This window comes from Gambusia affinis, linkage group LG10, assembly GCF_019740435.1.
Source record: "Gambusia affinis linkage group LG10, SWU_Gaff_1.0, whole genome shotgun sequence".
Lineage (NCBI taxonomy): Eukaryota > Metazoa > Chordata > Actinopteri > Cyprinodontiformes > Poeciliidae > Gambusia > Gambusia affinis.
Window position 1 is genome coordinate 3,421,553 of NC_057877.1, and position 13,651 is coordinate 3,435,203.

At 40.0% G+C, this 13,651-nt stretch overlaps 1 protein-coding gene across 3 annotated transcripts in view; it reads left to right on the forward strand.

Annotated features, from left to right (window-relative positions):
- Positions 1–13,651, forward strand: part of LOC122838169 — a 116,404-nt gene that overhangs the window by 22,767 nt on the left and 79,986 nt on the right. Inside the window, exons 2-3 of one of the 3 annotated variants that reach the window (XM_044128591.1) lie at positions 2,477–2,659; positions 9,244–9,365. In XM_044128591.1, coding sequence (XP_043984526.1) covers positions 2,602–2,659; positions 9,244–9,365 — 180 coding nt within the window. In that variant the 5' untranslated portion in view covers positions 2,477–2,601. Of the gene's footprint in view, positions 1–2,337; positions 2,660–9,243; positions 9,366–13,651 lie in introns of those variants that run through there. The other 2 variants (XM_044128592.1, XM_044128593.1) reach the window with 2 other exon arrangements.

Consider the following 13,651-nt stretch of genomic DNA (forward strand, 5'->3'; position numbering starts at 1 on the left):
TGTGTTATTAATAGAACAGAATGAGATATTCTGGTTTTAACAAAGGCTTCACAATGGATAATTGGACTTACAGCATTTTGTGGATAAAGCCATTTTCTTACTATAAATATTTTCAACAACTTTTCACAGTTTTTTGGGGTTTTTTTTTTTTGGGCCTTTTTTTAATTTTTAATTAATTTTTTTTAAACCAAGGACAGTGTTAGCTGTATGGGTGTGTGTTCAGAATAATAACACTAGTTTTTTGGATTGGACTCAACTCTCATTTTTTAAATATACAGTAGTACATTTAGTTTTTTTTATTTCTTACCACATAAATATTTGACATAATTATCATTATGCTACAGCAAAAGACATTTAAACAGTGAATAAAAAAAATTGTCAATGAATGATATTTAAATACTCTCCAAGTGAATTGAAGAATTCCATTAATTCCCAAATATAATCAAAATCAGAAAACCACTGTAATCCGACACTTTTGAATTAAATGTAACAATATAGACAGAATTTCTGTTTCTGTACCAGGAGGGTCAACTGAACAGGAAAATGGCCAAAATTAAGTTCAAATAAATGTGAAATTAAATATAGAAGGGAAAAATGTGCACCCTATTTCAGTTTGATGTAATCTGAATGTGACATGTGACCCAATTAGAAAATAATTTAATCCTAAATGCACAAACACAAACATACATCACAGTGGGATTGTTAAGTAAACAAAAATTAAGCCTAATTCAAATAGCTTTGTTAAGAGACAAAAACAACTAAGTATACCCCACGGTTCATTAGCTTGCAGAAACACCTTTCATTTTTACATCCAACCATTTACACTTCAGACCTTTCTATGTAAAAGGCAGTGTTAGAAAGCTGTTGTTGTAAATTCAACGCTGCAAACCTGATAAAGTCACACAGCCATATTGTGTTCGCTGGCAACCCTTTGTAACACGCTGCAATGTGACGCCACACAAAAACTGCTCACTGATGACGACTGCCATTGGATTTACCTGCCAAATTGTCAACATAACACGCTAAATCTTAAATATGCATGTGATATGTGAAAGAAAAATTGCGAGCACGATGACAACTAGATAACAAGGTCAGGAGAAAGTTTTAATTTAAAGAAAAAAGTAGTGAGTTAGAGAGAAGTAGGTCAGCTATGCTAGCTTGACTTTGACAACCTTAGCATGTAGATGTGCTTTGGGATTTTGTGTCTTTGGTACTCTGTTACTGTCGGATTGTTAGTAGAGCATGTTTATAAATTAGCTAATCGACCACAGCTGTGTTCAGGCGATCACTTATTAATAATAGCAAAATCAACATTAAGTCTGAAAATAAACTGCAACAGACTGGATGTTCTGTTCTTTGTTTGGGAAATATCTCCGGGATTTTGGTGTTGAATTCCGACGTTTTAGCGGCGCTAATACATGGATGTAAATCAAAGATTCATCTTTTGACCTTCCAGCGTTTGTGCGCATGTACAGAATTTCCAGATGTAAACGACAACATGCAACATGTCGATAGCTGATCAGTCATTTTCTAGTTGTACATTGTCTAGTTGTACCTAACGGAGATGCGCATTGTCTGAGATTCAGTTCTGGGGTGTCAAGGTTATCGCCGGCTTCACATCAAGAGCAAGAAGTTTTTAAAAAAGTGGCAATGAACAGATGAGGTGGGTTAGAAGAGCTTACCAAGAACTGACAGCGCCTTTTGAAGATACTTGGATGATACGAGTTATGATAACATTTCATTTCCCTTTCAGACAGATAAAGTATTTCTGAAATGAACTGACTTCATCCATCCATTCTTTAAGTGACACACAAGCACAGAGGGTTTTTTTTTTTTTTTTTGGCATTAGTCAAACACAGTATGTAGTTGTTGTGAATGTTCCTTGGGAAGCCTCTAACACTGAAGAATAAAGAGCCACAAGAAGTATTGTAATGTATACCACAAACAGAACTTTCCACAGCAGAAATGTGTTGAAAGATGTGCAGGGAAATCCCAGAATTGGCTCATCGTTTCCCAGCAGCAGGCGGACAGAGCGCAGCCCCTTTGGCTTTATGTTCCTTATTATAAATGTGTTATAGTTTATCCCGTATAACCCGAAACAAAACACCCTCTTTTGTGTGTCTGGAATGGAAAACGAGGAACCTGAGCGAGATCAGAGTCATCAGTTTATTAGGCCTCGACATCTGTTTCCAGACAAACGGCGAAAATGAGAGAGAGAGAGAGAAAAAGAGAGAGAGAAAGAGGAAGAGAGAGATGCCTCTCAGCGCTGCTTCCTGTTTTGACGTTCCCTGTGCGCTGCTCCGATTGGCTGCTCGCGTTCACTACTTCCGTAGAAACAGAAACACAAGAGTCTGTCAGCTGATGGCGAGTGCCAGCAGAAAGGCAGGGGTGAGAGGCTCTGTTTTCACACAAGAGTCAGTCCATAAATCCTCATCTGCGTGTGTATGTGTGTGTGTGTGTGTGTGTGTGGCCGCAGAGAGTGGCAGGCGTGCAAACGGGAAGTAGAGGGAAGTGTGGGGGCGTGTGTGTGCGTGTGTGTGTGTGTGTGTGTGTGTGAGAAACCTCAGAACAGGGTGGAAGAAGTTGTCTCCAAACAAAGACATGGGCACTGAGTACAAACCACTGTCTTCTTCAGAATGGTGCAGGAGTGTAGTTGTGGGTAAGTTCCATTTCCTCATTATGTCAAGAGAATTCTGCATGCCACAGTTTAATGTTTAAATTAGCAGTAGATTAGTTTCTCTTTTTCCTGTTGTTTCTTCTCTTCTATGGAGGCGTTTTACTGTCACAACCAAGCAGTCTCACTCCAAAATAATAAACATTGAAAGTCTTTCGGTCATGTATTTAAAATTGGTTTGGTCCGTCACTTAACAATGCGACTAAAAAAGAATTTAATGTTGCAGTTCTCACAGGATTAAGTTATAATGAACTAAACTGAAGACTCTGTGGCCGCAATTTGGATCTGACATTTACTTGTTTTTTTTTCTTTCTTTTTAAATGAGTAATGCTTAAAGGGCCAGTTCAGCCTTTCTGAAGTGAGGTTGTGTTAGAAGGATATGAGTAGTTAATGTTTGCTGAATTCGCTTGTGTTTCACACAGGAAAGTCATTGGTGGCTCACCACCGCCTGAATCCATTTCCTATGTAAATAATAAATGTTGGTTTCAAGATTGATAACAATAAATAAATAAATAAAGTGTTTCCATAATCTGTGGTGTTGTTGTGATTGGGGCTGTTTAAAGAAGAAGGAAGTCTGCTTCAGTCTGGACCTTTCTTGGTTTAATTAATTAGTCTTTGCTGGTTGTTCTGGTTCCTATTTCTACTGTGTCATAGATCCAAATGTTCTCTGAAGGAGTCCATATGAAACTGTGAATGATTGATCTGAGGTTAATATCATCAGAGTTGCTATTTTAAAAGTTTAACATATGAGGCAGCCATATTGGATTTCGAGGGGATTTCTCTGGCAATATTTCCTACTTGTTTACCTTCAGGTAAAAATGGAGCACGTAATTAAATGATTTTTTTTTTCCTCTGTTCTTTCTGTCTTTCATTTTCTTCAGTGTTTATGATATAATATGACAATATGGATCAGTCCTTCTGTATTACTGTGATGATGGTAGACCATGTCTGTTTCAAGAGGTTGCTAGATGAGTTGTTAGATGCTAGAGGTTGCTAGATGATCAGTTTTCTAACTGATAGACAGCTGAAATGTTTTTGATGGCGTTCCTGGTTTCAGCTGACTGCTCCCCCCCCCCCCATGCAACGCCGCTGCCACCCACTCCATTGTAGCCAGATGGCTGTTGCAGAGCCGTTTCCTCGCCCAGACCACGCTGATTTCCCATCATTCTTCTGTTAATGAGGTCGTTAGCAATGCAGTGGACAATTAAATTATCCAAAGTAAGTACTGTCGTTTGCCTTGAAACATTGCGTTCTGTTGATTATACATCTGCACAATTTGGCATAAAAAGTTTTGGCACCCGGATATTGCCGCAGGCGCAAGACGACGACAGGAAGTAGTGAGAAGATATAAGTCAGGATTTTTAAAGACATATCACATGAACAAACTTATTCACATGTGATTCTTTTTTTTTTATTGTTTCTTATTTTATGGAAACAGCGGATAGAAAGTAAATTTTTTTTTACATTAGCGAAATAAAGTTTTGCACACGTTTGTAATGGAAACGCAGCTGTAGATTCCACCTGTGTGTAATCCGATGTCGGCGTGAACCCAGCTGTTCTGCGAAGGCCTCAGAGGTTTTATAGAGAACATTGGAGAACAAACAGAACCGTGAACAGCAGACAGGTCAGGGAGAAAAATGTGGAGAAGCTTAACTCGGGCTTAGCTTATAAAAACGAGTTTCCAAACGTCATCGGAAAATGGAAAGAGTATGGCAACATCCTTCTCTCCTGAGCTGACAGGCCGGGCAAAGATGGCATTAATCAGAGAAGCAGCCGATCGTTCCTGCTCTGGAGGACCTGCAGAGAACCACAGCTCAGGTGGATGGGTATTAAGACAGGACGATTATTAATCACTATGGCTTTCAAGAAAGAAAGTCATAAGAAGTCATAAAAGGGAACACAGAAACATGTGGAGGAATGTCTTCTGGTCAAATGAGAGTAAAATCAAAATCTTTGGCCTTCAGGCAAAGGCTTTTTGTGGCCCAAACACGACGTCCCTACTGTAAAACTGTGGCGGCAGCACCACACTGCGTGGATGATTTTCTTAAGTAAAAACAGAGAAGTTGTTCCGAGTGGATGGAACGTAGGTTGGACCTAAATATTCAGCAAAAGTGGAAGAAAACCTGTTAGAAGTTGCTAGATCACAAGACGGCAACCCTCAGCAGCTTTGGAGTGGAAATGGGGAAGTTTACAAAAGAGCAGTCATGGCCTAGTCAAAGTCTAAATTATGAATTAAATGTACAGATATAATTTTGAAAGAGTGCAATTTGTGAAATGGAGTAAAGATTTAATGTGTAAATATTTATAATGTGGGACGATTGGGGCCAGGATTTACTGGGCTTTGGGTTCTTTGGACTCCTTTTTGAACTCCATATGAAAGTTTTGTTTTTTAGGTTTAATTGTTATTTATATTTCTGACATTCTACATGTTCTAAATGAATAAAAAAAAGTTTCATTTCATAAATCCAAATAGTAGTAACACACCCCATAAAGACCTGCAACTCAGTTGCACGCCACACTTTTCAGATTGATCCCATCATTTTTCTTTCACTCCATATTTAAACACTAGTTTGTGTTGGTCAGTAACATAAAATCCCACCAAAGAACATCACGATATTTAGCTGTAACACAAGACATGCAACGCGTCTGAATTATCAACATTAACATATGTGATTAATTTAAAAAGTCTAATATTGCAGAATTAATCACATTACCCGTTTGACCCAAAAGCCTCTCTCCCACACGTGGTTCCTTAAGCGGCGCGTTACGCAGTTTTATACTGCGCTCAACTGAGTAGATTGGCAAACGCATTTCCACTTTACCTTACAGACGGAAACAAAAAGGTAGTAAATTTCAACCAAAAAAACAGAAGTATTTAGATCAATCTCATAAGTTTTCTAGAAAAAAACCTACAAAATCAAATGAAGAGTCAAATTTGCTTGAAAAATCTCAGAATATTTTAGATTAATCTCCAAATTGTGTCAGAAACAAACTTGGAAGTTTTTTGACTTTGAAGAACATTCTCAAAATTTCTTATTTTCTTGAAGGGGGAAAAAAAAATCATCTACAGTGGCCATCATACAAATCGGTGAAAATTTCACTTGAAAATACCCCACCATGATGGACGTTTGGAAAAAACCACGCTAGTTATGTAGCCTACCTCAGCACAACCACACTTCTAAATTACATTTGAAACAAAATGACGGTTTAAGCCTTCCAGAAAATAGAAAAATGAGGTTGTAAAACTTTTTTTTAACGTGCATTTTTACATTTCGGGTTCATTTCAAAGTTAAACATAGTGATTAATCGGATTTACATTTTTTCTGAATCGACTCTGGTACGAACACTTTGGCCCTCTGATCCAGGGTGAAACAACGCATAGTCTTTGTCTCTTTCTCTTACCTCTCAAACCTTTTCACATTAAAGTGGTAAACAGAAGCTGTGGCGCTGCCTCATCAGCGACAACCCCGACTGGGAACGGCGCAGCCCCCGAGCCGCCGCTGCTACTGCAGCTGCAGCGCAGGAAGTTTGTTAGCTGTTAAATCGTGCAACTTCAGCCAGTTAGTCGAGAACACTCCTTCATGCGAAGCACTGCCGAACACTGACACCGCTGACAGTTAATTATGGGAGTCACAGATCACGGCGGCGTGTCAGCTCGGCTACGATTGACACGCCGCATGTTTACATCTCTGTTGTAATGTTGTTTCCTAGTTACTTTCTCAGCATCAGTGATGTTATTTAGTTGCACAAGTGCCTCGGGGCTCGCCATAATGATCGTAAAAGCGGCCCGGATTCAGGAGAGTGAAACGCTAAAAAGGACTTGTGGGTATAATTGGAGAACCTGCCATCACAGCGGAGCTTCGGAAAAAAAATATTTTAGCTCAGGCTGTTGAAACACGCAGACTCTCCCTGTTAGAAAGACTGTCACTCTGTGCAGGTCCGTCTCCGCACGGCTCCATTATTTTCCAGCCAAATCTTCCTGCGCGTACAAAAAGTTATTTTGACAACGACTCGAAACCGACCAAAACCTAATGTGGAGCTACGACGGGCACACGAAAGGGAAGCAAACATATGAATTTTGACACGGCGGGGTTTTTGGAAGTAACTGGCGGGGAAGTCGTGGAGGCCAGGTGGCTCGCGTCAACCGGGGAGGGAAAAGCAAGACGCAAGCCAGATGCCACATAATTGTCTCAAAATGCCAATTGTAGGACTAAATAAAAAGCGATTAAAAAGAAAAAAAAGAAAAACAACTTTTACTCGCCCCCCCCCCCGCCGTTTTTTTCTTTTTTGCAGCTTGTCTCAGACTCATTTAAAGTTTTGGAGAATTGTGCCAGGTCAGTAATAAAATGTGCTTACGCAGATTGAGACGGGGTACATAAAAAAAACCGCCCAGCCTTTGATTAGAGCCTTTTTCATCTGGTGGTAGATTTTCACCTGAAGCACAACATGGTTCTAATAGACGCCCAGAAGAGACAGCAGCTTCTGAGGCAGCACTTCAATCCTCCATCCCCCATGAAGCACCGCGATGACAGCGAGCCACCTCCTCCCAGTGTTTTTATGGGATGAAACCACCATAATCTGCCTTCCAGCTCCACTGTCCAACACTTAGCTTCAAAGCTGCTGCTTCACAATCATCGCCAAAGAAGAAATTGCAAAAGTTTGTAGTTAAACCAGAGGTGCTGGCCACAGCAATGTATAGCATAAACAGCACATAAAAACAGTCAGTATGTAGATTTTTATTTTCTCGACATGTACAGTTCCGTGCAAACCGTCCGAATGTTTCCACGTTGTGTCCCGTTAAATGTCGGGGCATTTTACAGGGGCAGTGTTATGGAAAATTGACATGTTGTAATATTCCCTCATCAAAATCATAGCTGGAGTTTTGCCTTGATTCTTTCATGCATGTTTGAGAAATCATTTAATCTCCCATGGACCTAGCTCCTCCCTCAAGGATAGAGCTCCTCCTCTCAGCTGCATTTTCAAGAGCTTCCGCCTCACAGAGCAACCCTCCTCCACGGCTCTCTCACTCAGCTCCTTCAGACTAGCCAGCAGCAGCTAGCAAACACCTAGTGGGGGACCTCTACTGAGCTCATTATATTCGCAGTGCAACGCTGGAGAAAATATTGTTAAGGGTTAAGGAGACATGTTGGAATGACTTCCTGAAGGCGGAGTTTCCAAAGGAGCAGCTTCTTAAAGAGACAGAGCCCCAATTTCAAGATGTTAAAATTCCAAATAAAAATTTCTTTTAACTCATATTTGACGTACATAGAAGTTTTAGAACAACTGAAGGTAACATAGTTACTTGATTGTAATATAAAATGGCACTAATTGCCTGGAAAATGCCAATGGATTTTATGGGACAGACCAGAGGTCAGCAACCTTTTCAAGTGACGGAGCCTCTTATGCTGCTGTTGCTACAAAAAAAAAAATGTGTTTGGTGCCACAAAACGATATGTACTAAAAGTATAAATATGTACATGAAATTTTTTATTTCAAAAGTTAGGAAAGTTTAACTAACATTAATTTATATTTTAAATTTTTTATAAAAAGCTAGCTAACTTTCACAAAGGACAATAAAATGTTTTGTAAAATGAAGCTAACTGATCTATTGCCTTTATTATGAAAATCAAATAGGACAAGCACCGTGCAAAAACACAACTTATTTTTGTTCTGTTTTGAAATAAAACCATACTAGCTTACAAGTAACTTTTCACTATATAGAAGCTTGTTTTTAGTCAGTAATTTCTGAATATTAATTAAAAAGTACTAATTCCACCGGCAGATTATTTAACATATTACCAAATTTTTTTCTCATGTTTTAAGTGGGAGAAAAGTCTGACATCAGTCTGTCTGGAATTAATCTCTATAACGCGTTTCTCCTGAGTCACTGAAGTAAACAAAATTTTGAAAAATATTTTCATTTATTATGAATATAATTTCTTAGCCAAGTATAAATTCAGACATGCTTCAGAAAAAGCAGTTTAAGGCACTTCTTGTGCTTCAACCTAGAAATGTTTTTTTTTTTTTTTCAGTTGAACAGTTAGTGTCAAATTTAGAGGTGAAAAAAAAATACAATTTCTCTTTACAGAATAACAAAAACCTGCAATTTCAACAAGCGTATGTACACTTTAGAGAGCCACTAACAATGTGTCAAAGCCACAGACTCACGAACGCCATGGGCTGATGTGAAAACACTTCCAACGCTTGTCTTTCATCATTTCTTGTTATATAAAATGTAATTGTGAAGCTGCAGAGGCCGTGCACAGAACCCCTGTCATGTAAAACACATGGGATTACCTAACGTAGGCCGTTTATTGCCTCGTCAGCAAATATCAGCTTCCTTCAACAACCTTTGATGTCATATTCACTTCACCACGTTCCCACATGGGAACCAAATAAACGTGGAATGCCCAGGGGAGAGATGTGCAGCGCGTGTTAAATACTGTTACAGGAAAAGCTAGCTGTGCACACAGGAGACTATTTGATGTGGATTTTAAAGCAAATCCAGAATTAGCCTGTGATTTAGTGTGAACTTGCCTGACATCCTTCTTTTTCTCCTTCTTCTACAGAGACGTCGGAGTGCTTCATATGCAGGGACGGCGAACTGAAAACCAGCGACCCGCTGAGGAATTTCTGCGACTGCAAGACTCTACTGGCTCATCACGTGTGTCTGTCCGCATGGATCCAGAGGGTAAGACAGACGTACCTCAGCTGATATTTAGGCTGTTTTTCCTCATCAGCCACTTGTCAAAACGTGGAAGGTGGTGTAGGAGTGTGTGTGTGGGGGGGGGACATCTGTGCCAGTCTCCTATCAGTGAGTAAATGTGTTTGCCTCCTTAGCATTCCTTATTGAGACAAAACATTGCTGCCTAATGAGCTACGTTTCAAATAGCAATCCCAATTACTTTTAATGAGGGTTGCTAACAATGATAAGGCATCGGAGGCTCAGACGCTGAGCGGTGCCTCTTAACAGATTGGCAGAAATTCAGGAGGCTATCAAGCAGCCGACACCTGTCACCCACCGTCGGGCAGCTCATTAACACTCGCCGTCCTCCCCAAACCCACGGCTACCGATGTTGCTGGGTGGTTGTTTCAACTCCGGACACGCCCACGCGCCGTCCTCTGCTCTTCTGATTTGCAAAGTTTAAAGTTTTACAGGTGAACTACCTCTGGTTTTTGGTTCAGACAACCTTCGGGAATAGTAGCAATAATTGCAAATTGCTACCGTCTCTGATAGAGGAGTGTTGTGGCGGAGTATGATCAGTGACTCACCCGTCAGTCTGTTCATGACTAATAAAAAGGGCTAAAGGTAGAGGCAGTTTTCCCAGATCGCCTCTCTGTGGCGATTGGCAGGTCAAATACTGATTTACTGTGTTTTTTAATGCATCCAAACTGAAATCTGCTACTTCTTTGGTGCAAAAACACGTCAACAAACAGAACCAGGTTTAGCAATAGTTTATTCAGAACTACTGTGCATTTTACGTTTGAAGCTATAGCATGTAAGTTTTAGAAAAAAAAAAATCCATATTTGTGTAAGCTGTCACCGTGTGATGACAGTTTAATATGAGATGCATAATCTGTGAAATGATCGATCTCAGTCTATTGCCGTCCCAGTCAAAAACAACCAATCAGTGCCAGGAGGAGGGCCTTACCGCTGTCAATCAATGCTGCTCAATATGTTGTAGAAGCAAGTTGCCATTCCAGGAAAACCGTTTATCCACATTCACCTATGGATATGCTAACTAGCCTTAGCATTTGTGGCAGCCTATGTTGTGGTGAACTAGCTGTAGCATAGCTGAAAACAAGGGGGAGGTGGTGAGCAAGAGAGTGATTGACAGCCCTAAGCCCCTCCTCCTGGCTCTGATTGGTTGATTCTGACTGTGTGGTGTCGTTCTGCAGTTAGCGCTGGGAGCACTGGAGGAGGCAGAGGAGCTCTCTTTTTTTTTTAAACAGATTGTTTTTTGTAAAAGTTTCATCCTGAAGCTTTCATGGCCAATGTTATGGTCTTTGTAAGGTAAATTGGGGTTGTTTAAAATCGGATCTAGCAGGTCACCCCTAAAAAACAAACTTAAAAATTTCAAATGAAGTGAGAAATCAGGTGGTTAGCTGAAGTATTCAGCCAGTGCCTTCCTACGCAATTCCACTCGATTGTCGATTTCCTTCACCGCACCGTCTGGGTTTTCTCCCTTTGAAATGGATTTCAATCAGCAAACAGAAGAAGTTGTGAACGATGGCATTAATTTTCTGCGCTGTTTTAGAATTGTAGTCCATCTGTAGTTTTAGTAATGGCAGCAGAGGAAGCAATCAAAGCTGTTCAGTCCATGTCGGCCAGGCTTACAAATGTTGAATATCTTGTCCGGCTTGGTACTTCTCAGTGGATGATAGTTGTTTGCAGCACAAGCAATTTCCAGTAAGCTTTGCAGAGTTGAACTGGTACTTTACATGCAACAACATAGACAAACGTAGCGATTGGGTAAAATGTAAAACTTCCTCAGAGTGGAACTTCCGCCTCCAGGAAGTCATCATTTCTCCATAGCTGAGAGCCCAGGCACTCTGGATGCAGTGAAGTGTTTTTACCAGGCTATGACTGGCTGTGACCAGGGAAATTGAAAAAAATATAATTTTGACAGTGGCACATCAAAGTCAGAACTTTACAGAAATCACAGATTGGTAAATACATACCTCTGATTGGTCCATGTCTGGTGGAAATCAGTATCAGCCTGTAAAAACTTAAGTGACTCATCTTTATGTATGATTACAACTGTCACTCTGTGATAACATAAACCCTTAAAACAGAGAAAAGAGATGGGTTGATGTAAAAAATTTAAATTTTAATAGCTCTTAACAATTTTTAGCATTTAAATCCAGTCATTGTGGTTTGACAATAAATAGACAATAGTTTTTTGATGTAGGCCTCTTAAAATAGTTTTTTTTCTGACCATATATATTCCTTGTATTTGTTTTTACTGTATTTCTTATTTTAATGTATGAAATTGTATGAATGTTTGTATTTTGTGTTTTATTTCATGGGGACTGCAGATGGAAAGGACTATTTTTGCTAAATCCAGTACTTCTACGGCAACATTATCTTTTATTTAATATGCTCTGTCCCATTTAAAGAAAACCAATCAATCAATGAATCAACAGGAACGTTGTCTGTTGTAGTTTATTGATTCTCTTCAACCGATGTAGTGCTGCTCTGTCCACTTTTAGAAACTCCCCAGTTAAAGTCACATGACGATTCTACCAAAACGCCTCGCGAGAGACAGCGAGCAAAAACAACAACATGGATCAAACCAAGCTAAAAAGCACCACACCCATGTTTAATGTTGTTCCGACACACCTGCATATTTCCTGTCTTGACATCCAATATGTCTGTCTTGTGTGAAAAAGAAAAAAAATTATACAAATGAAGAAACTTCTCCTTGCATCCCTGCAGCTTTCTAGACTCTCTTGGCTCACGGTTGTTTTGTCAGCCTGCAATTTGACTCTTTTCTTTCGCCCCTCTTACCAAATCCCTTTCAGAAGCAGCAGATAGGTGTCTTTGGTAAAAAGCCTTTTAAGCACCTGTTGGGCTCTGTCTGCACCAAAGTGTGGCCTATCATTAGCAAGAAGCCAGTACACACGCTGAATAGAACTGTATTTCCTTCATAAGGTGGAGGATAAAAAGCAACAACTTTACTCAGGGTGTAGTTAGGATTTAGAAATACAAGTCAAAATGAATCAGTAGGTGGATCATTTCCTCTTGACTGTGTCAAAATCTTTGGGTTCATGAAGTTCCATCTCTGGGCCTCCAAAATGGAGCAAATGAGACGTGAAGCGGAAAGAAACATATTTTCACTTAAAAATGTAAAGGTTTTATATATATATTTACCTAATAAAGCAAATCAGTCTGATTATTGAAAAACAGAAAATCTGAAAAGATCTGAAACAACAGTCAGGCATTCAAATAAAAATATACAATTTCAATCGTCTCCTTAAGATTGAATCTGAAATCCATTTGGAAGCCGAGAGCAAACAATCCTACTTATCATTAAAAGTAATTTAAAACCACATTCGTGCAGATATTCAGTTTGCGTGTTGCGGCTCTGAACCCTGACCAGCAGAACCTGTGTGTGCCGGCGCCTCGCCTCGCTCCGGACACTCCACAAGTGGCCGACAACACGCCGCAGCAGACCTTTCATCTGCACCACCCAGCTGTCAGAGTGAAGAGCCACTTCCATTAAGTGTGTGTCTTCCCACTATACAATTACATACAGACACACAGGCTGATGCAGCCGGCACGCGCACAGACACACACAGAGACACACGCAGCGCCGCACTCAGCTGAGAGCGTGCTCTCGTGTCAGCGGACGACTTTAACTTGTGTGTGTGTGTGTGTGTGAGAGAGAAAGACAGAGGGGAGCAGACAGACAGAGAGAGCTTGTGACCTTTTAGAGTGCTCAGGGTAGGAGGCCTTTTCCTTTTATGGAACAGAAATTAGCAATTGACCTGTCACTTTTGCTCTGATAGCCATCTCTGGAAAGCAGGTCATGCACATATGTCCAAAGTGCCTCTTAACCGCATTTTATGAAAGCAGAAAATGTAATCCAATAATGATTTGACTTGTGAGGGAGAGGGAATCCGGCCGGGGAGCGGTTAGCGGTAGCATTGGGGTCGTTAGCGCCGATACGTTAGCGCCGGTACGGAAACAAATCACGTTTGTTCTACGTTTTTATAGCATCAACAAAAAATTGCTAAATGTTTGGCACTACAGAATTAAAGGGGAACAAATTCTTTATCATGTTTGCAGTAGGGCTGAAACAATTAATTGAGTTCACCATGAATAATTGATTATTGAAATAATTGTCAACTGATTTAGTAATCGGTTAATTGTTAAGTAGGAATTTAACAATTAAATTGTTTTGTTGTGACTGTGTTGTGTAAAAAACAACACAGTCAGAGCACTAATTAAAGGGGCAGTGTTATGTAACAACA